Source organism: Sinocyclocheilus rhinocerous, unplaced genomic scaffold, assembly GCF_001515625.1.
Source record: "Sinocyclocheilus rhinocerous isolate Xijiao unplaced genomic scaffold, SAMN03320098_v1.1 scaffold1782, whole genome shotgun sequence".
NCBI classification, from domain to species: Eukaryota; Metazoa; Chordata; class Actinopteri; order Cypriniformes; family Cyprinidae; genus Sinocyclocheilus; species Sinocyclocheilus rhinocerous.
The window spans coordinates 199,486-222,138 of NW_015666960.1; the positions used below are offsets into that span (position 1 = coordinate 199,486).

Here is a 22,653-nt window from a genome sequence, read left to right on the forward strand (position 1 = left end):
CCCACATACGCACGACCGGAAGGAGCGGAAGCGGTCGACTGTGGCATAATAAAAGCTCCGCTGCTTTCGAGCCGTGTGTCACGCTCGTTCAGCGGCCTTGTTTCGCTTCGATGGCTTTCAGCCTCACCCTGCTTCATTCTACTACGTTAACAAATCATTAGCTCATCCATGAACATGATTTCTGCCCGAGTCCCGTTGGATTGCATCGGCTGTGGGGATGAAGACGACAACTCCCATGATTCCACACTCAGTCACAGCTTCATCAAACTAAGCCTTTGCTTCTTTGTTTATTTTGAATACGCGCCCTCTAGCGGTGAAAAATTACATATTGTGCCATTAATTAAATTTTGTATCTACTTTTTCTGAATGAATGAATCAGTTACTTTTTTTTTAAGCGCTTTTCACCATACAAATAGTTGCAAAGCAACTTTACAGAGTGAATTTTAATTAATTACATTTCTAATTTGCCAACATTTCACAAGAACATTGTTCCCAAACATGTGATTTTTATTTTATAATATTTCATTAAATTTTTTTGTTTGCTTTTTCAGAATAAATCAATGAATTAATCATTTAAAATTTCTTATTTGCTAACATTTCAGCTAAAATTGGTCTCTCATATGGCTATTCTAAAGCTATATTCATATGTAAGCTATATAAATCATGATATCTACATAAAATAAGAATTTACTTTTAAGTCATGTTTACTGAGGCATGTATTTTCATATGAGACTGTTTGAATGAACTTGCGTGCTTCATTTTCACTGCATTGTTTTCTTCAGTTATGTCTTACAGTCTTTTGATGTCTCTTTTAGGATGATTTCTTGGTCAGTAAACCAGTGAAGCAATATCTACGGAAATATGACAAACAGCTGAAAAGCTTTGAGGTGTCCAAAGCATTGGACACAGCTCTGCAGGTGAACATACACCCGTGTGTGTATATAATGCAGTTTGATATGTGATATGACTGTTCAGATGAAGATATCACTATATGTTTATGCATGTTTGACAGACATGGACACGCACCAGTAAACCAGATGTGACCGTAGCGGTTATCATAGAGCTCAACCGCAGAGGAACTCTGAAAAATGCTCTCGCAGGACGAAATGAAGAGAGCTTAACCAAGATCCTCAACTTCCTTCTCAAGTGAGTAACTCTCTCATATCTTATTCCGACACGCACATAGTCTTATGACTTCAGACTCCCATACAAAACATGATGGCTCATATATATATAGTTGGAGGGGGAAATTTATGAACACTTCAGAATAAAAAAAAATTGATTCTGGGGGACTTGAAATTCATCAACGTAGGAAAGATTACAAAATTTTCAAAGAATGCAAAATTTGCAATTTGCTTTGATTTCTCAAACTGTTTTTGGGTGACTAGGTTATATTTCACTTTAAAATTTAAATATAAAAAACAATGCTATTTTGAAGGCAAAAAAGTTTATTTGGGTACATTGTTATTATTATTATTTGTATTATTATTATTATTATTTTTTTTTTGCATTTTGATGTTTCTATGACATTTAAGTGCATTTCATGTTTTGAGTTTTGTTGTCATTATTCTCACTGATGATGATTACTGTTATGCTATCATTGTAATTGCAAATTTGCAAATAAATATAACTAAGCAAATGAATACACACACACATACACAATTATAAGTAGAATTGTAATTTAATAATTTTTGTATTTTAATATAAAGACAAAATATAGTGTGTGTGTGTATATGCGTATTATTGAAAGTCTGTGGGATTTCAGCACTGTTAATATTCTGTGAAATGTATCCATTAAATTCTTGTGACAAAACCGGAAATTTATGGAATGATTAAAGCTCCGGGAAATTCTTGGGCAGGTTCTCGGGGTGTGTTGAGGTTGAGAGTTTGGGTCACACAACACAAAAGTGACCCAGAACAGGAGGCCACAGTCGTAAGCGTAAACAAGAGTCACGAGAGTCCTGACCAGATTTTCTTGATTCAAGGAATTTAACACCACAGTATTTATTTCTTGTTATAATGGCTTGCTATGAAATGATTCTGAAATTAAGTTAGAGGGTGTTTTTGTGTATTGTTTTTCAGGCACATCTTTGACCCACGCTTCTCTCGGCCTCTGCTCATGGTCGGGGATATTGTGCTTGGTGAGTTTCATATTGTATCATGCGCACGTGAGCAAATGAGAATGAAGAAGTGAACTGCTGCTTGCAAAATAGTATTGCTTTTCAAAGGTTTTCTACATGTGAAATGTGTGTGTGTGTGTGTAGATCTGTATCAGCAGGTTTTTCACGAGTCACCTGTAGTTGAGCGGCTGCTGCAGCGTCTTATGGAGGTGTTGGGTCGGGAAGCAGAACTTCAGCAGGAGCTTCTGCAGGTCTTAGGAATCCTAGACACACTTTTCACATCACTGACCCCCAGAAAAGAGGTTGCGGCCCTTGCTGCCCCACCAGTAGCGCAGGAGTCACAGCTACAAGCCGCCTGACACTCATTACAAAACTCTCGTGACGCAAACGAAACATGCTGGACTTTGGCAGAGGCGTGGGGGAAAATGAAAGGGAAAATGGAAGGAAACAAACACGAGAGGCAGCTGTGGGAAAGATGTTGCCCAATGCCACTGAGTAATCACTGTGTCAGTGTGTCCTCCGTTTCTGCTGATGTTTGCAGAATTTGAAACTGCATTTTGTATATTCTTATCATAAAATCTTCAAATCTGTGTGTTTTTGTTTGTTCTTTCTTTCTGTAATAATCAAATGCCTTAGTATGAAATACATTTACAATTGCCACTTTTTGTCTTTCTTGACCAGTATCACTGAAACGTGTGATTGTGTGTGTTAGCCAATCAGAAAAGGTGCCAATTTGTGTGTCAGTAATTGTGTGTATGCATACCTGTCTTTTGGAGAACGTTTAAGTGCATTTCATGTTTTGAGTTTTGTTGTCATTATTCTCACTGATGATGATTACTGTTATGCTACAATTTTTAGATATAATAACTACTGCCATGATGCATATTTACATTTTAAATATCTTTTTTCTCATTTCAGTAATGAGGATTTACTGAAAATGTTTAATTGTCATAAAACTCTACAATGCAAAATTCTTCCAAAATGAAATTTGTTGGTAGAAAGAAATAGTGTATGCATACCTGTCTTTTGGAGAACGGAGTTTTGGGAAAAGGCTGATGGGACAATTATTCAGTGGCTGACAGACGTTAGCACAATATGACTTGTATATTATGACTTAAAATCTATTACAGCAAATAATCAAGAACCAGATGTAACCACATGGATTAAATAATAATAATTTGAGGACCAATAGTTGAAAAATCCATATCTCTCAAGCACTAATCTTACTATTGCTGACCTCGAGTGTAACCATAGTTTAACGGCTGTATAAAAAATGTTTTACAGAATATAATTCTGTATAATTTTTAAAGAATATAAGGACAATTCAGTATCCTGATGAAATTTTTATAACAAGAATTGGCCATTTTGGTGTAATGTGGCATGCAAAAGATTAAAACGGTGCTTGAAACTACTAGTAATAATTTACTGCCAATGATTTGTCTTGTGATGTGATGCATGAGGGCCAATTTCTAAATTTCAAATTTCCCTATTATTTTTTTATTTAATGCTGTTACATTTGTAAAATACTTTTAGGGCCCTTTTTATTTTCTTCACATTTTTATCAGGAGTAAAATATGTTAAAGCAAGACAAAATAAAAAAACGTGAAATTTGTAAGGCTTATATTTATATTATTTGTTTATATTTACAAAAAACAGTCATTATCTATCTATCTATCTATCGCAAGCAATTTAGAGTTTTAAGGCACTCCTCTTTTTACGTTTCTTTAAGAATTAAAATAAATGCCACAGAACTTGGAGCAACTTTAACAAATCTACATTTGTGTAAATAATTACACAAAAAAGGCTGCAGAAAGATGAGCCTTGAGGACGTGGCAGTTCTAAACCAATGACATAATCACGTTTGGATTGAAGTGGACCAATCGCCAAGCGAATCAGTCCACGTCTGCACAGGCGGTCCTGAGTGCAATCCTCAATCTGATTGGACCGTTAAACGAGGTTTGACCGTTATGCCCAATCTGATTGGTCAGTTGAGAGGGCCATCCAAAGGAAGCGTCTCCCATACTAGTTCGACATCCGGAGTTACTGAGATCAGCTGGGCGGTGTGAAACTCTACAGAATTCACCAGGTAAAGTTGCAATTTTGCATCAAAACATAAAACGGTTAATACATATGTGCTCTGATATAACGCTACAGTGTTGTGCCTCGCTGTTTCATTTATGTCATTTGAGAGTTGCGGGTATTTGCATGAAGCTTAATGTGAGGAATTTAAATGATGTTTGCATGTCCAAATATTGGGGACATTCATTCAATTTTACAATGAAATAATAAAAAAATATATATAACATAAGTTATCTGGTAACACTTTATTACACTAGTATCTAGTATATAGTATCAGGTTAATCAAAACAACCCAACTGCAGTTTGATTGATGTTAATTGGAATGCAGGATAAGAAAACATGTTTTTTGAACATTTTTATAAACAGTTATCTGTTTTTGCAAATGAACTCTTCGTATTTGACCCTGTTAAGAAAAGTGTACGAGAAGATGGACCTCCTGCCGCTGTTGTTGTTGGTCGCCCTCTGCGTTCTTCAGTCCTCCGGTAAACCCATGGAAAAGAAGGACCGCATCCATCACGACGCCCCCCTCAGCAACAAGGAGCACGATGATGACGAGAACTTCGACTACGACCACGAGGCTTTTCTCGGGCAAGAGGAGGCAAAGACTTTTGACCAGCTCACCCCTGAGGAGAGCAAAGAGAGACTGGGGTAAAAACACATGCACCACATTTCAACGAGCTCTTCACTTGAGAAAATTCTCCAGATCATTCACTCTCTCTTTCTATCTACAGTAAGATTGTAGAAAAGATTGACGAGGATCACGACGGCTTTGTGACCGCTGATGAGATGAAACAGTGGATCAAACACGCTCAGAAGCGATGGATCTATGACGATGTGGACCGGCAGTGGCAGGCTCACGATCTCAACTCGGACACTTATGTCTCCTGGGAGGAATACAAGAACGCTACCTACGGCTACATCCTTGGTGTGTATAATGCGTTTATTGATTAATCATGTTTCAGAGGTTAAAGCTAATCAAAATGCACGTAAATCTAATTTGGTTTCCAGTTCGATCTTTTGGACTGACCAGCTAAACTCTCATTTTAAAAGTATTGAAATCAAATCAGTGTGTAAAGACTCTGCAGTCAATATCTGTCCTCAAAACAACAGATTTAAGTCAGGAAAAAAGAAAAATATATCACATTTATTTCGAATAGCTAGAAATCTAGACTGATGTGATGTGTGCATGTCTGTTTAGATGAAGCAGATCCCGAGGACGGTTTTAACTACAGGCATATGATGGCTAGAGATGAGCGCCGTTTCAAGATGGCTGACCATGATGGTGACATGAGGGCCAATAAGGAAGAGTTTACAGCGTTTCTTCATCCTGAGGAGTTTGACCACATGAAGGATATTATAGTGCTGGTATGTCTGGACAGTCAGAATGCTAAAAATGTCTTCCATATACCTTTTCTGTTATGTTTTGTCATTGTTTACTCACCCTCATTATGCTGACCATCCATCCATCCATCCATCATGTATGTGTGTGGTTTGGTTTGCAGGAGACCATGGAGGACATTGATAAAAATGGAGATGGTTTCATCGACCTTGATGAATATATTGGTAAGTGAAGTGTTTTCCTTTTTAAGTGTGTTTGTGTATATTTAAGAGAGACTGGAATGGACATAAATCAGTTGTTTGTGTTTAGTGTATTGATCTTGTCTCACTTTTTCCCTTGTCTGGGTGTTTTTCAGGTGATATGTACAGTCAGAATGGAGATGCGAATGAACCAGAATGGGTGAAAACAGAAAGAGAACAGTTTACAGAGTTCAGGGATAAAAACAAAGACGGCCGTATGGATAAGGACGAGACCCGTGACTGGATCTTGCCCTCTGACTATGACCATGCGGAGGCTGAGGCCAAACACCTGCTGTATGAATCTGACGCAGATGAGGTAAAAGCATGGTAATTCTCAGTAAAGGGACATTTTGCATAAAAGTCATTGCATCCGTTACATATTCAACAATTTTATGTGAAAGTTTTCTATACCCCCCCAATCCCTAAAAATGAAGTGTTTATAAAGTAAGTAAATTTCTGTCACAAAATTTAAGATCTTTGCGTAAAAACTGGAATTAAATTAATAGTTCCGCCAAAACTGAGCATTCTAGCATATTTTTACTCACCCTCATGTAATCGAAAACCCATGTAATGCAAAGTTTTTTAAATTTTTGCATTTTGCAGATGCTTTTATCTAAAGTGGCTTACATTGCATTTATGGTATACATTTTGATCAGTTAATGCATTCCATGGGAATCAAACCAATGACCCATTAAAAATTTGTTTGAGCTACAAAAATTGGATCACTTTTTGGATTAATAAATTTTATTTCTTAAATGAGCAGGTTGCCATAATTCTATGTCATTAATTTTGGTTTTCCTACCTTTCTTTCCATCTGCAATTCATACATGACTGAAAATGACCTGCCATAATTCTATTGGTTGTGCGTCAGATTCGTTATGCTTATTGATGGGGTGATGAAAGCAAAAAAAATAATTATATGAAGCACTAACTGCTGACAATAATAAATGATGATATGATTGGTCTGTTTGTAAGAATTGTTTTTTATCTTAGCAGCTGCTTCAATAACTTATTTTACTTTCACGACAGGACGGACGCCTCACAAAGCAGGAAATTGTGGATAAGTATGACTTATTTGTCGGGAGCCAAGCAACCGATTTTGGAGAAGCACTGGTCCGACACGATGAGTTTTAATTTTGGAAACTTTGCACTTAAAAAATGCAAAACGAACAATAATTTATTTTATGATTTCAAGCATACCACATTGTGAATCATTACTGTGTTTACAAAACATTTCTGTTCTTCCACAGCATCTCGATCAAATGCATTTTTTTATTTTGGCTTTTTCCGTGAACACATCTTTCGTAGATTAACTCATCACCGTTGGATTCTGATGTGATTTCAAATGCACTGATGAAATAGTATTCAGGTCAGCTTGTGAAGCTTGTCAAGGTGTTGTGTAGAGGTTTGTCTGATGGTCTATAATGCACTAAAATGCGGCCATATATTGCAGCATAATGGCATGCATGTAACCCGACACAGCATAGAGCAATAACCGCCCACTTGTGTTTTTACACAGCACATTATATGAACACTTTTTAAAAAATTTTTTTTTTAGGTATATGAAAAAAGAATACCATCATGTAAACTACTTTTCTAATTTCAAACTTTTCAACTTTTCTAATTAATATAAAATGTCTTACAACCACTACATGTATGTGTTTCTCTCCATTTAGCCTGAGGATGTATGATATTGGACATGACGCTAAGTAGTAGATTGTAGTAAGGATGTTGCATAATTTCATGGTCTTTCTTTGGCTCAAAATACATCTAACCAGAAGTTCTGGATTGGTTCCTGCAGGAACACGGATCAGAATGTCAAGGCTTGTTTTTTTCAATCGATGGACAGATAAAAGCTGTGTATAAAATTGATTAATCAACTGATTGGGTGCTCATTTATGAACAAAAACCCCTGCTTGAAGGACTATTGAACATCATTCCACCCTCTGCGACCTGTCAGTGACAGCTGTTCGTACTCTTATTAATAGACTGAACCAACAAACTAAAGCTGTTCTTTCCTCAAGTGCCTTTTTCCTTCTCCCTCAACCTTCCAACTGCTTTCACGTTATTATGCGAGACTTTATATTTGGTTATCTTACCTTTCTTATTTGTGCAATTTGTACATGGCTGAAAATGACCTCCTCTCCTAACATTAGTATATAATTTGTGTATGTATATATGTTTATAATTGAATGTGAACTCTGTTTAGTATGCTGTGGTCAGGTATTGCAAAATACTGTCTTATAGCTGAGAGCGTTTTCTCAATAAAATTGATGAAAATGAATCACATTTTCAATTGGGTTTCCATTTGTGGGGTTTCCAGGTGAATTTCTCATTTTTGCGCAGATTCTAATCACATCCACTAGGGGGTGATCTGCTCACTTTGACTTCATTTGAAAAACTTTTTAGGCATATTGCACTTGTTTTTCCATTTCTTTGATATTATTCGTCCCACCTGAGTTTAATTTTAGCAGAACTATCTACACCACAGTCTTATTGTTTGTCATCGGTAGATTTTATTTGAGTTTGCAATGCAAAGTGCAATTTCAATACAAAGAAAGCATGTCCGTGTGCAATGATGTACATTATATAATGTAGAAAGGGCACAGGATGTCTGAAAACCATCGGTGCAGGGCAAAATTTTAAACTTTGGGTTAGACGTTAGCTTGATGCTTGTATTACTCACCCATCAGTTCATTGCCTCGCAGATGCCAAATCTGTTCTTTTCCCGTTTTACAAAGGCTCATTTGGTGCTCGAGCTCAATTCAAACATCGAGTTGATTCAGTATCACTCTTAGTTTTCGTCAGTCTCCCATTATCATCTCCCGTCATTAGTTTCATCTGTGTCTGTGTCGTAGAAACATTCTATCTGTGTGTCGTGAAGATCATGAAGATAGTTCAGATGTTGACTGCTTGTATCTAGATTAGATACAGACTCCTCTTCTGGGCTACTGTCATCTAAATTAGTTACAATGTCCTCGTTAACATAATATATGTTTGAGCTTGGGGTGTTGTCCGTCTCAACTTCCAGACGTTCTTCCGATCCATTGTATTGACCTGGATCTAGTGTTAATGTGCTTAGATGTGTTTGTAAGTTACTTACATCATGAATGTTTTGTACAGAACTTTCAGCTACTGAAACCTGAGGATCTAAATTAAGATCATCCGATTTTCTGGTCCCATCTGTTTTAAAGCTTTCTGAATAATTGACGACAGGTTTGTCGGCCTCTGAAACCAAGACTTTAGGGTTAATGATATATGTCTCTCTTTGAAAAATGGAGAACTCTGCTTGTGAAGTGTCTTCTAATGCTGAGTTTTGTGTTACTGTTTGATCTCTTTCTTGACTTTCAGTTGAGTGTCTTTGTATTCTTTGTAGATCAGACTTGAATCTGTGCTTTCCAGCTATTTTTTGGTTCCTGATTTCCAGTGGTTTTGCATGGATTCTGTCTTCTAAGTCAATTTTTACTTGTGTGTGGTCTGTATTATGTGTTTCGTAGTCTCGGTTGTCTCTTTTTAGGTGCGTATTGAGCATTTCTGACTCGTTGTATATGTCGTCACAGTATGAAGTGATTCTTTGTGATTGGATTTTAAATTCTTCTTCTGGGAGATCTGAATCATCATTTTCTAATTCGCAATCCATGTCCGTTTCTTCTAAATCGGTACAAATCTCCACCTCTGTTGTGAACGTAGTCTCTGTATTTTCTTCACTCTCCTCATCCCATTCCCGGACCACAACGTAGTCGTGAAATGACACCGTTTTATTGTTAAACCTGTTCACGGGCCTCCCGTTGGGCCGCAGTGCCAGATAATTGCGTCTTGGTTCCCGTAATGATTTGTTGAAGGTAATTGATGGTAAGTTCACAGATGATGATGGAGGTGGTTCCTCTATTTTGGTGTAGATGCCCTGTTTGCCATAGAAAGGTGAGGCGGAGTGGTCGTACTCACTGAACACCTCGTTGTGATATGAGAACGTTTCCTCCACTAAAGTCATCGGTTGGCTCTGGTTCATCTGTCAGAGAAAAACTGTCACTCAGCTGGATTTACAGTTGCTTCCCTGAAAACATTTCTATCGTTTAAAAGCACAAATGCACAAGGGTTGCTATGGGAAATTTGGTGCACTGAGTAATATTGTCCTTATTTTAAGGAGATTTAAAATGATGCACACTACAATTCAACATTGAATGTATCTACAGTTTCCACAAAAAATATTAAAGGGGTCATATGATGCGATTTCAATTAATAAGAAATTTTTGCTGAGCAGCAAATCAGCTTATTAGAATGATTTCTGAAGTATAATGTGACACTGAAGACTGGAGTTATTGGATTTTGCTTGTGTGTGATGCAGCATGTACACTGGTAGGTGTATAAATTCCAAGACCACTGATACTGTATATTTGCCAGAATTTAACAATATGGGATAACTGGGATACCGCATCAAGTAGTGTCTGATCTGACACTCTCTGTGACTCATATAGAATTGCTTTAATCGATATTCCCGGTTTAATAACAAAACAGTCAGTCTATGCTTTAAGAAACCATTCTATTTCCACTTTTTACCTAAATGAAAATACAATGAGGTTCACTAAGGGAATGCAATAACATTAACTCACCATTCGGAACCATCTCAGACACTAGACATGGAATATTAAGAAATGCAAAAAGATTCATATGGAGACTTGTTTTTTTAAGTGTTCAAAATTGTTCAAAATTGTTAAAATATTCTTTTTGGTGATGCAAAGCTGAAATTTCAGCACCATTACTCTAGTATTACATGATCCTTCAGAAATCATTAATTATTCCAAACTAAAAATTATTGAAAAAATTTATAAATAAATGCTGCTCTTTTGAACTTCCATAAAATTATCAAGCAGCACAACTATTTTCAACGTTAATAATAATAGTCAGAAATGTTTCTTGAGCAGCAAATCTGCATATTAGAATGATTTCTGAAGGATCATGTGACCCTGAAGACTGGAGTAATGATGCTGAAAATTCAGCTTTGCATCACAGGAATAAAATTACATTTTAAAATATATTCAAATAGAAAACAGTAATTTAAAACGGTAATATTATTTCACAATATTACAGTTTTTACCGTATTAAAACATTTTTTAAAAATTTAAACAGTTGTGTAAGAAGCTCAAAGTTGAAGTTGTTACATAGTTCTGTTTCTTATTTTTTTTGTTTCTTAATTCGTTTGGAACATATGGATAATATGCAGTCTCTAACATGTCTGTTGTGTATGTTGCATGAATATACAGTTGTGCTCATAAGATTACACGCCCCTTGCAGAATATGCAAAATGTTAATGATTTTAACTAAATAAGAGGGATAATTAAAATTGCATGTTATTTTTATTTAGTACTGTCCTGAATAAACTATTTCACATAACAGATGTTTATATATACTCCACAAGACAAAATAATAAACTGAATTCATAAAAAATGACCACGTTCAAAAGTTTACATACCCTTGAATCTTACTAACCTGTGTTGTTTCCTGGATGATCCATGATTGTTTTTTTGTGTTGTGATAGTTGTTCAAATCCTCCAGCTCCTGCACATTCTTTGGTTTTCCAGCATCTTCTGCATATTTGAACCCTTTCCAACATTGACTGTATGATTTTGAGATCCATCTTTTCACACTGATGGCAACTGAGGGACTCATACACAGCTATTACAAAAGGTGGAAACATTTACTGATGCTCAAGAAGGCAACACAATGCATTAAGAGCCAGAGGGTGTAAACGTTTGAACAGGATGATGATGTGTAAATTTTGTTTAATGATCATATTTTTTTCATTTGGTACTGCACTTAAGAAGCTACATAAATACTTAAATGTTTCCCAGAAGACAAAATAAGTACAATTTACCCTGATCATCCAATTCAAAAAGATTACACCCCCCAGCCCCAGCTCTTAATGCATTGTGTTCCCTTCTTGAGCATCAGTAAACGTTTTCATCTTATAAATAGTTATGAGTCCCCCAATTGTCCTCCATGTGAAAAGACGGATCTCAAAATCATAGTTACTGTTGGAAATATGTTGTTCAAATATGCAGAAAATGCTGGAAAACCAAAGAATGTGCAGGAGCTGGAGGATTTTTCTAAAGAACAGCAGGCAGTTGAACTGCTCAGGAACAACAAGGGACTCATGAACAACTATCACAACACAGAAAGACAGTAGTGGATCATCCAGGAAACGTCACGCAGTATTAAGATTCAAGGGTATGTAAACTTTTGAACTGGGTCATTTTTATAAATTCAGTTATTGTTTTGTCTTGTGGAGAATATATAAACATCTGCTATGTGAAATGGCTTATTCAGGACAGTATTAAATAAACAATAACATGCAATTTTCATGATCCCTCTTTTTTTGTTAAAATTATTAACATTTTGTATATTCTGCAAGGGGCATGTAAATTTATGAGCACAATTGTATCTTGTCTTACCACATTAGGGTGTCTGTTGTCAGCCACACTGGTCCGGATGACATGATCCCGCTTCTCTCTGATCATCCGTATGCACCGCACCAGTGTGAATAAGGTAAAGGCCAGCAGGATCAGACACACCCCTGCCACGCCCTCTGCCCTGCCCACTGTCTCACCGCTATACACATGCCCCGCCCCCAAAGGACCCTGTGGAACTTATACAATACATTTGTTTATTATTTATTATATGTTTAGCCATGTATTGTTATTATACACTACCAGTCAAAAGTTTAAAAAATCTACAAATGTTGCTGAAATATCCTCTTATGCTCACCAATGCTGCATTTTTTAAAATCAAAAATACAGTAATAACAGTAATGTTGTGAAATATTATTACAATTTAAAATAACTTTCTCCTATTTGAATATATTTTAAAACTGGATTAATTCCTGTGTCCACTACTTCAGTTTTTGTCACACATTATCCTTCAGAAAACTTTTGACTGGTAGTTTATGTTGTGGCAAGCTTTGCACAAACAGTGCTCACGTCTAGTTTGTTGCACACATTAAAAGATTTTTATTTTATATATTTGTATATTCCTAATTAAGATATCATCCAGAGAGTTTGAAGATTTTCGAGTACCTGGTTGACCTTTCTGAAGAACTTCCACATGCAGTGCAGCTTTAACAGTGTCTCCTGATTCCAGGTCAGTGGCTAGAACCTGCAACACAGTCATCAATTGTCTTATTTCAGACATTTTTGAGAATAGTACTGGAATATTGTTCAGATTCTGCCTATAAAAAATTTGGTGGTTAAAGAATTTTCACTCTGAAATTACACAAATAATTACAAAGAGAAGGTTATTAACATATTGAATTAAATGTGAAATTTTGAAGTAGAAAGACTGAAGTAGTATTTTTTAAAATCATAAAGTGTATTTATGTAGTCTTATGTCATACCTCTAGGAAATATTTGTGACCGGGGTGTAGCACGCTGGTTTTAGCGATGAGCAGTCCTTCTTGTGTAATGTAAAAGAGCTGAGAGCTGTTGTGTTGGGAGTTTAGAGAATACTGCAGTCTGGGATTGAAGCCCTTTAACCCACAAACAGAAACATAACTCCATATTTCATGCAATGAATGTCAAACCGGTGTCTTTGTGATGTTGAAACTGGATGTTGACACTGGGGTGTTACTGTTGTGTGGTTTTGTAATGTTGTGATCTTGTTGCGTCACGTACGTCAGTGAAATCTTGATCCGTGGCCTCCAGGATAAGTAATTTGTTGCCATATGTCATGACGAGTGAGGCAGGATTTGCGCTCTCACTGACAAAACCACGGTATGTTGAACGACTAAACTGTGGCGGAAACCTGTTTTCTGCTAGGACCCTCACCAGAACTGTGGCTACTGCATATTTCAGAGGGTCATCCGTCTGAGCTGCCTGAGCAGAAACATCACAATGATTTCAAAAAGAAAAAATAATTTCTTTTTTTCCTCTTTTTTTTTTTTTTAGAAAAGTTATTTATTTTTATATATTAGAATATTAGAAATAAATTACATTTTAAAATATATTCAAATATAAAATGGTTCTTTTAAATTATAATAATATTTCACAATATTACTGATTTTACTGTATTTCAAGTAAATGCAGCCTTGGTGAACATAATAGACATCCAAAACATTAAGATGTCTTTATATATTCACAGGGTTTACCTGCTCGTTCTCTGTGATGTTGGCGGTGTACAGAGGATTGGCGCATATGCGGTTGCTGTGATTGGCTGAGAGAAGAGTGCAAGGCTGGAATTGTGGGTACTGGTCGTCCCCATCTATCACATTGATGATTATTGTTGTCGTTGTGTTGTAATGCTCATTTGTGTTCGTCTCCTACAGCCACATCAATATCCGAGTAAATAACAGTTTCACAATCACATTTTTTATCATCACCAAACAAGTGTTTTCTGTATGTGTTACCACTGCATAAAGAGTCAGTCGGAGCTGAGTTTTGATCTCATAGTCCAATGACTTGTTGAGAACCACTTTGCCACTGTTGGGTAAGTCCACTCGAAAATACCTGGCATCAGGCTGGAAATACACAAACACAAATCCACAGATTATCAAGCCGATATACCATAAGAAAAGGTTAAAGGGATAGTTGACGGTACCCATTGACTTCCATAATGTTTTTTTCCCATGGAAGTCAGTCGCTACCGTCAACTGTTTGGTTACCAACATTCTTCAAACTGTCTTCTTTTGTGTTTAACAGAAGAAAGAAACTCATACAGGTTTGGAACAACTTAAAGGATGAGTGAATGATGACAGAATTTGGGTGAACTATCTCTTTAAGTCAAACTTGTTCCAGGAGTTTGCTAAGGTTCAATGGCAGAGGAAGGAGAAGCACCTGACAGGATGGTGTACTTTACTGGTGTTCTGAGACCCTCATCACCATCCACAGCTTGAATCGGACCCGGAAAGAAATCCAAGACAATGTCCTGAGTGACAAATAAACAGACGATAAGAAGGAATCAGATATGTGTACATTCCATGGGCCAGTAAGATCTTTTTAAAGAAATTAAACTTTTTTTTTTTCTGCAAGGATGTATTAAATGTATCAAAAGTGACAGTAAAGACTTATATATTAAAGGATGAGTGAATGATGACAGAATTTGGGTGAACTATCTCTTTAAGTCAAAAGAGGCTGCAGTAGGGCTAGCAGAAGGTTTCTACTGTGGATTTTGTGGATCTGATGAAATGTTTTGTTCACCTACTGATGTTTCATCGATGACGTATGTGAGTGTGTCTCCATCAGCATCTGTGGCCTGGACTGCAAACACTATAGAGTTCACCGCTGTCAACTGAACAAACACATCAAACAAACAGCAGAAGATGGGAGAAAATCTTAGGGATGGAGAAAAATGTTGGAAAAAATAATTTTTAATATATGCTTATACACGCAATATGCTGCTCAAAAGTTTGGGACTTGAAAGTTTATTGTTGAAAGTCTCTTATGCTCACCAGGGCTGCATTTATTTGATCAAAAATACAGTAAAACAGTAATGTTAGAGTAATATTGTGAAATATTATTACAATTTCAAATAACGGTTTTCTATTTTAAAATGTAATTTATTCCTGTGATACAAAGCTGAATTTTCAGCATCATTACTCCTGTCTTCAGTGTCACATGATCTTTCAGAAATCATTCTAATATGATGATTTGCTGCTCAAGAAACATTTCTTCTTATTATTTTAAATATTGAAAACAGTTGTGCTGCTTCATATTCAAAAGAATAGCATTTATTTGAAATAGGAATCATCTTTATATGTCTTTACTGCCACTTTTGAGCAATATAATTGATGATTAATAAAAATATTAATAGAAAGAAAGAATTCATATTGACCCCAAACCTTTGAACAATAGTGAATGTCAATACACTACAAACAAAGAGAATGTATGTTGTGTTTTGTTTTACCTCGCTGAGCTGCAGAAGTTGAACTGATCTTTGCAGGAACTCGGGTTTGTTGTCATTCTCATTCAGAACCTCTACCAAGATCCTGTGTTCAGCCTGACAGCAACATTATTTTTATTTGACAAGTGAAAATTGGATTGATAAATCCAGTTTTCTAAACGGATACTGCTGTGCGTCACAGATTATTCAACTTACCTGTAGGGCTTTATGTTCGTAACACCTTACAGTTGCTGTTAAAACTGAGCCGTGTATCTGTAATATCATTATAGACAAATCATATTAACAGTTTAAACAAAATCATGACAGTGTAATAGCATGCATTTAAAGATTTTTCGGTTACACTTTATTTTAAGGTGTCCTTGTTACAGTGTAATTATACATTTAAGTACTGAGTAATATTAATTAACTACATGCACTTACTATATGGGTAGGGTTAGGATAAGGGTTTGGTTTAGGGTTATTTATTGAATGTAATTATGCATAATTTATTGTTATTATACAACAGTAAGTACATGTACTTGTAACAAGGACACCTTAAAATAAAGTGTTACCGATTTTGTTTTATGTTACCTCTCTATCAATAATCCTAGTTGATGTTGAGTTCAGTCTAATGGTTCTTCCCTCCAGATAAAACCAATCAGCATCTTTTCCAGAAAGTTTTAAGTGCATATGATTGGATGATGGCTGTGCAGTGAAACTGAGGTTGGCAATAAAAGTTCCCATCAGGCTGTTCTCTTTTACTTTGGCAAACACGTCATGCCCATCGTCACAATTGCTTGCTGTCGAAAATAGACACATTATTTATTTCAGTAACATTTTTCTTATATTTCTGCTTACAGTCTGCTGTAATGTAAAATGTTGGTTGCTTTCCATGTCTGGTTGATGGTAAATTGCAAATTTATCTGATGATGTTTTAATTAGTCAATTATTAGATCATGTCTGATGCATTACAAGGAGCTTGTTGTTCAGCAAAGGTCGGACAGATTAGTTTGACTGGATTGTTGCCTGGATACTGATTTGTTCTTAATTTTCTGTGGCACACGGATTGGAATTTCGTAATTCCGTAATTCCCTGCTCAAACAGAAGAAAATTCTTTCAGAACTGTATTCGCCTGTTGTACTCAATATTTAGCTGTGTGAGGTCAATTGAAGTTGTATGGATGCATGCATGTCAAGTGTGTGTGTGTGTGTGTGTGTGTGTGTTTTGTTTTTTGAGTGAGGTCTGTCTCTGTGTTTGTGTTTATACCAATTACAGAATGCCGGCTGACCGCAGAATATAGCTGGCAGAATATTAGAATCTTCCACAGTGGCTGTTCACTGAAGATCAACCTCAAAACCATCTCTCACTGACAGGATAAAAAACAGGTATGTTAAAAATGACATATTGCATTACTGTACTCTGTTATTATGAATTGGCTAATTTAGCTCAAGAGAAGGAACTGGCTTAAATGGACCTAAATGCAGCCTGGAAATATATTATTGCTTTTATGTTTAGAAGATCCGGAGTAACATGACCTTTAAATGTTTTTTTTTAGCAAACAGCCCTGCTCATTTAAGACCCATAAATCTTGTAAGGAAGTTCTCAGCAGACAGATAAGCCTTCTTAAGTGCAAACACCCAAACACACACTCTTACTTACACTGTGCTATTTTAGCTAACTAAAACTGTGCTTATTTAGTTTTAAATAAATGTTAACTGAAATAAAATATAGAAAAAAAAAACCATTAAAAATCTCCAAAAAATGTCAGCTAGTTGCTAAGGCAACATTCCTTATTTGAATTTAGTTAAACGTGATGTACTAAGATAATTAAACTGAAATAAAAATGAATAAAAAATATGTAGACATAAAATAAAAACTACTAAAAATAACAAAAATACTCAGCAAAATTACTAAAACTTAAAAAAATAGCAAATTAAAAAATATGACTCAAAATATTAATAAAAACCATAATAGTATCTCAGTTATACAAAGATAGTACTGTGCACAACATGCAGCATTTTTCTTTAAATTTTGTATGCATATTCATTCAAATGACATCCTTTAATTGAAATCTGGAATTATTGTTAGAATTGTATTTATAAAATATGAAACATTTGCTAATATTTCACATTATCAGGAGTATTCATTTAGCTCTATCAAACTAAATCAATACAAATTGACTTTGCATCCTTATATTTCAACATTTGGCTTATAACTGGAATATTTTGGATCCCACATGACTTGTTTTAAGCAACAGAAGAGGGTTAAAAGTGAATTAAAGACTGAAAAAATCTGAAAAATAATCACATAATTATATAAAACTTTTATGTTTCCACCATTGTGTCAATGTGAAGACAAACACTCGTGCTCGATGTGTGAACATGCACACAGATCTTTTAAAGCTATGTTTGCCACCAGTTATACAATTACACAAGTCATTCGGAGCATCTCACTCTCTCTTATACAGAAGTTAAGACAAGCCAAAAATAGACTTCAGGACCATTTGAGCTCACAAAACCTGGTCATGCTTTGTTCTCTTATTATTTTGATTGTGCACTATTGCATTTGAGACAAAGACAAGAAAGCATGTCATCCTACCTGTCCCATCTAACTGTTCTTCAGGTCCAGATGTCCAGATTTTCTCTCCAAATTACATTATTACCATCCACAGAACTCTTTATTTTGTATGTGACTGTGTAAAAGAGAGTTCGAGTACAGAGTATGTCTGTGACTTGTGTATGAGAGTCCACCGCATGTCAGTGTTTGGATGAGCTGCGAGCGGTGGATTAGTCCGAGGTTTAGTGTTCAAACTCACTGGATCAGAGCCAAGTTAAGAGGTCAAAACAAATGCCTCTGCTGGGTCTAACCATCATCCCAGGTCTAACCAATAGCATCGCTTCACTTCTGGCCAATCAGATAACAGTATTCTAAGATGGCCAGTATACTAACCTTTAAGGAAAACTGTGTCATAACCAATATGCATATACTGTACTGCATAATCAAGCAAATACAGTGACGTACAAATGCCTGGGACCACACTGAAAATCTGGGATTCAAAATCTGGAAATGAACAGAAATGTTTGAATAGAATTGATTGAAATAACTATTATAAATATTTAAAACTGCACAATTTCTAGATCTCCAATCTAAAGTGAACCCAAGTCAAATTCATCATAATTTTTGTTTCAACTTTCATGTTTCATTTATGTTTCTAATATAATTTTTCATGACAAAATGTAAAATAAATTTTAAAACAAATTTTCAGTAGTGGTTTCAGACTTTGAATATAGATAGATAGATAGATATTATTAGATAGATCATATATTATTTTACATTAAATGGGGAAAACATGTCATTAATGTTACATTTCTTAATGTTTCTGAACTGTACGAAAAAAACCTAGATAAACAGAAGAATAGATAACATCCTGGTAGAAAATTACTGAAAATTTGGTTAAATGTCACACAAATGTTTTCAGGATCCTGATGGTAAAGTGTAACAGCCTGTGTCTTGTGTTAATCTGGCCTATTTTTGTCTCATCCTACTGTATACCTTATATGCTTTAATAAACCCTGACAGAGAAGCACACACACACACACACACACACACACACATACATAATAGAGTTGACTTGGAAGACACTGTAAATTAAGGCAGGTAGAGATTAGGAGGCTGAAACAGTGTCCTCGTTTTAACCAATAAGACATCAGAAACAAAGGTCATCTGTGTGCTCTTTTACACCAATGACATACTTTATGAAACTAATACTTACAGACACAAACACCAATATAAATGATTTTTTCCCCTCTAAATCGAGGGTGGGAAAGTTAAAAAAATGACTTGGTAATCTAGTTATTTAAAAAAAATGTACACGAGTTTGGTTCTTCATCTGAACAGATTTGGAGAAATTGAGCATTACATCACTTGCTCAGTAATGGACCCTCTGCAGTGAATGGGTGCCGTCAGAATGAGAGTCCAAACAGCTGATAAAAACATCTCAATAATCCACAAGTAATCCACAGTCCATCAGTTAACATCTTGGGAGGTGAAAATCTATGTGTTTGTAAGAAACAAATCCATAATTGAGCTGAACTTCAATTGCTTACGGCAAATATGAGCCCTGAAGAAACTATTCCTTTATCTGACCGATCAACTCAATTTCAAAAGAGATAGGCCTAGTTCACACCTCAATTTCACGGCATAGAAAGATTGTTCACTTATATAAATTCAGGGTTATTTTTGTATGTTTGTTTTTGGCTCCTTTGCCTTTGAATACCATTTTTTTGTACATACTATGGTACTTTGATAAATACCATGGTACTGAAACTACTAGAAAATAATGTAAGGGTATAGATTATTATTAATTTAGAAGTTAAAATGTATATTACTTCACATATATTTTCATTTTTGTTACCTGTATGATATCATATCATAATTCGTATTTAATCGTTTTTGAATGCACATGATCTGTTGAGCATTCCATAATGTTTGTATGACCTATTATTAGACATTTTGTGTTAATTAAACTGTTTTGTTCTTCACTAAAAGTTGAGGACTTAAGGCGTTCTAGCAGCCCGGAAAACCGGAAATGTTCAACTGAAAGTCGAAAGTCTATTTTTTTCTATTGGCTGCAGAAGAAGAGGAGGATCAGAAAAACACCGATAACAGGAGAGAGCTGCAGTCTCCTCCGACTGTCACATTTACAGCGTTCATTTCACTCGCGGAAGACGGAAAAAACGAAACTTTGCCTTGTTTTGTTTGGAGGCGACAGGAAAACCTCAAGCCCTCCAGCCAAACAAACGAAAACAAGTCCAGATGTTTCATGTCTGAGGGTCGCTGTCATACGAGAACAGACCAGAGGACTCATCCCGCTCTTCGTCCGAGATCTCGCTTCATGTATTGATTTTTTTTCCCTTTTAATGTATTTGTAATCATTTTCTTCAAGTTTTCTCTGAATAATGAAAACGTTATTTTTCCTTCTGAAGATTCGAGGCAGCACTAAATTGGTCTGGCTGGTGAGAATGGAGCTGAAGGCTTTAGTTGGAGGTCTTTTCCTGAGTTTGCTTGTTCTCTGGAATGTTTGTGACTGTGTTCAATCTCATCAGGACGCGACCGAGACCGGTGAGAGCAGCTGTCAATCAAACACATGATACATTGATCAATATTGTTATATTGATGTGTGCCGCCGCTACATTCTATCACTGCAGCAGAAGTTTGAATTCGACATGCCAAATGAAACGCACTCTAAATAAATAAAAAGTATTTATTAATATTTATTTATTCATAATTTTTCGACTACATGGAATATTTACACTTTTAAAAATCACTAACTTGTCACACTAGGACTGTTTAGTGAACTGCACAAAAGCTGAAGTTTGTTTGTTTATTTATTTATTATTTTTTAATGAAAAAATAAAAGAACGTGATGACGTTATATGGCACCTAGTGTAAACATATAAATATGACTCTTATAAATAGCCTATGCCTGAACTCATACCATAAATATTTACATTGAGTAAGTGAATAAAGATTTTTTATTTTTATAACTTTTTAACAATTTGTCCCTAAAAATATAGCTAGTAAGAAGCATCTAAATTAGAACATCCTATTGGCTTCTATTGTTCTAAAGCTTTTTATGATTATTAAAAACTAATCTCACCCTTTTTTTGCATTAGATTCATATCTAAAAATGCTAAAATTCATAATTAATTATAATTATGATTACAAATTAATCCCACCCATAAAATGAAAACTAAATTGCATTATAATAACAACAACAAAAAAATCAATTCCGCATTTATCATTATCATTATCACAAACTAACTTAACCCATATTTTAAATTAGAATAATAAATAAATATGTTACATTTTTATTATTATTTACTCAGTTATGATTACAGACCAACCCTACCCCTAATCTTTTACATCAAAAATGTGCTCAATTTCCAAATTATTTTGACTTCAAGGATGTTCCCAAAGAGAGATTTTGATTCTGATTTTAGATTCAGACAGACAGTGCTGTACTCAAACCATAGCTAAGTAAAACATGCGCAAACACACTGAGCACACAAGCACTTCTCTCTCTGTTATCAGTGTCTCTGTTTGCCTTTATTTATCTGACAGTTTTGATTTGCCCAGTGCAGGTACATTTCTGCTTGCCAGCTGTTTTTTTCCCCCCGAATTTTCAAATGACCATCTTCACTTCCACGTAACCTTTGTTTTGTCTTTCTGTCTCTGTCTAGTCTTTTAAGTTCCTATCTCTTATCAATTCAGTCTGATTTTATACAGAAATACCTGAGATATAGATTAAGAGTGTGTGTTTGTGCATGTGTAGAGCTGCGTTGTCCTCAGGGAGCTTTGCAACAGTAAAGATCTGACAAGAAAAAGGAAGTCATTAAAGGGTTAGTTCACCCAAAAATGAAAATTAGCCCACAAATTACTCTCCCTCAAGTCATCCTAGGTGTATATGACTTTCTTCTTTCAGACGAATCCAGTCAGAGTTATATTAAAAATAGTCTTTGATCTTTCAAGCTGTTTAATGCCACTCAGCGGGTGTTGCATGCATCAGTCCAAAAGAAGTTAAATAATAAGCGCCCATCCATAAAAAAAAGTGTCTCACACGGCTCCGGGGGGTGAACAAAGGCCTCCTGTAGCGAATCGATGCGTTTTTGTAAGAAAAATATCCATACTCAAAACGTAATAATCACTTTAATCTAGCTTGCGCTCACTGTTGTACACTGGAAGCAGCTCTGGGCAGATGACGTATGAGGTCAGCGTTGCACATGCGCGGCTCAGAAGTGACGCACGCGGAAGCGCAGGGGAGAGATCAAAACAAAACACCGGTCACTTATTAGAAGTACAAAACGAGGATTTGTAAAGAAGAATGTCGGAGGATTTCGATATAAGCCAAGAGGAGACTGGTTTTCCTTTGCTAAAGTAAGGAAACTTTGCTTCCTTTGCTCCTGTTCACAAACGTTGGTTTTCACGAGACTCACCGGCACATGCGCAA

At 35.7% G+C, this 22,653-nt stretch overlaps 4 protein-coding genes across 6 annotated transcripts in view; 3 read left to right on the plus strand and 1 right to left on the minus strand.

Moving 5' to 3' along the window:
• The window catches only part of utp15 (UTP15 small subunit processome component), a 9,472-nt gene extending 6,796 nt beyond the window's left edge, over positions 1 to 2,676 (plus strand). For both annotated transcript variants that reach the window (XM_016544849.1, XM_016544848.1), the window contains exons 10-13: positions 816 to 917; positions 1,013 to 1,146; positions 2,083 to 2,141; positions 2,265 to 2,676. In XM_016544849.1, coding sequence (XP_016400335.1) covers positions 816 to 917; positions 1,013 to 1,146; positions 2,083 to 2,141; positions 2,265 to 2,479 — 510 coding nt within the window. In that variant the 3' untranslated portion in view covers positions 2,480 to 2,676. The remainder of the gene's footprint in view (positions 1 to 815; positions 918 to 1,012; positions 1,147 to 2,082; positions 2,142 to 2,264) is intronic.
• A 1,449-nt stretch (positions 2,677 to 4,125) lies between these two features.
• On the plus strand, positions 4,126 to 7,341 carry calub (calumenin b). Of its 2 annotated transcripts, none has more exons than XM_016544850.1 (7): positions 4,126 to 4,206; positions 4,616 to 4,847; positions 4,931 to 5,124; positions 5,398 to 5,564; positions 5,702 to 5,762; positions 5,894 to 6,093; positions 6,807 to 7,341. In XM_016544850.1, the coding sequence occupies exons 2-7, from the start codon at positions 4,627 to 4,629 to the stop codon at positions 6,909 to 6,911; spliced, it is 948 nt and encodes a 315-aa protein (XP_016400336.1). In that variant the 5' UTR covers positions 4,126 to 4,206; positions 4,616 to 4,626; the 3' UTR covers positions 6,912 to 7,341. The 2 variants fall into 2 exon arrangements, with proteins under 2 accessions (XP_016400336.1, XP_016400337.1); XM_016544851.1 differs by having other exon boundaries at positions 4,131 to 4,206; positions 4,611 to 4,847.
• Positions 7,342 to 8,285: 944 nt separating this feature from the next.
• LOC107733265 (uncharacterized) lies at positions 8,286 to 18,400 on the minus strand. Its single transcript, XM_016544833.1, has 14 exons — positions 18,243 to 18,400; positions 16,911 to 17,010; positions 16,236 to 16,444; positions 15,861 to 15,917; positions 15,669 to 15,761; positions 14,967 to 15,053; positions 14,173 to 14,283; positions 13,915 to 14,085; positions 13,442 to 13,642; positions 13,165 to 13,296; positions 12,848 to 12,926; positions 12,227 to 12,420; positions 10,388 to 10,408; positions 8,286 to 9,786 (listed from the first exon to the last, which is right to left on the minus strand). Exons 2-14 carry the CDS (start codon positions 17,002 to 17,004, stop codon positions 8,596 to 8,598), a joined length of 2,640 nt encoding a protein of 879 aa, XP_016400319.1. The 5' UTR covers positions 17,005 to 17,010; positions 18,243 to 18,400; the 3' UTR covers positions 8,286 to 8,595.
• Positions 18,401 to 20,343: 1,943 nt separating this feature from the next.
• Positions 20,344 to 22,653, plus strand: part of LOC107733266 (kielin/chordin-like protein) — a 41,813-nt gene continuing 39,503 nt past the window's right edge. The window contains exons 1-2 of the mRNA XM_016544834.1: positions 20,344 to 20,540; positions 20,630 to 20,765. Of these exons, the coding sequence (XP_016400320.1) occupies positions 20,666 to 20,765 (100 nt within the window). The 5' untranslated portion in view covers positions 20,344 to 20,540; positions 20,630 to 20,665. The remainder of the gene's footprint in view (positions 20,541 to 20,629; positions 20,766 to 22,653) is intronic.

Bases quoted from the DNA above. Each gene is read 5' to 3' on its own strand.
- calub (XM_016544850.1), top strand. From the start codon at position 4,627: ATGGACCTCCTGCCGCTGTTGTTGTTGGTCGCCCTCTGCGTTCTTCAG. The intron at 4,848-4,930 runs GTAAAAACACAT...TTCTATCTACAG, and splicing joins GAGAGCAAAGAGAGACTGGG to TAAGATTGTAGAAAAGATTG. The intron at 6,094-6,806 runs GTAAAAGCATGG...CTTTCACGACAG, and splicing joins ATGAATCTGACGCAGATGAG to GACGGACGCCTCACAAAGCA.
- LOC107733265 (XM_016544833.1), bottom strand. From the start codon at position 17,004: ATGGTTTTGAGGTTGATCTTCAGTGAACAGCCACTGTGGAAGATTCTA. The intron at 14,086-14,172 runs GTAACACATACA...ATGTGGCTGTAG, and splicing joins GACTGACTCTTTATGCAGTG to GAGACGAACACAAATGAGCA. The intron at 10,409-12,226 runs GTAAGACAAGAT...TTCCATGTCTAG, and splicing joins ACAACAGACACCCTAATGTG to TGTCTGAGATGGTTCCGAAT.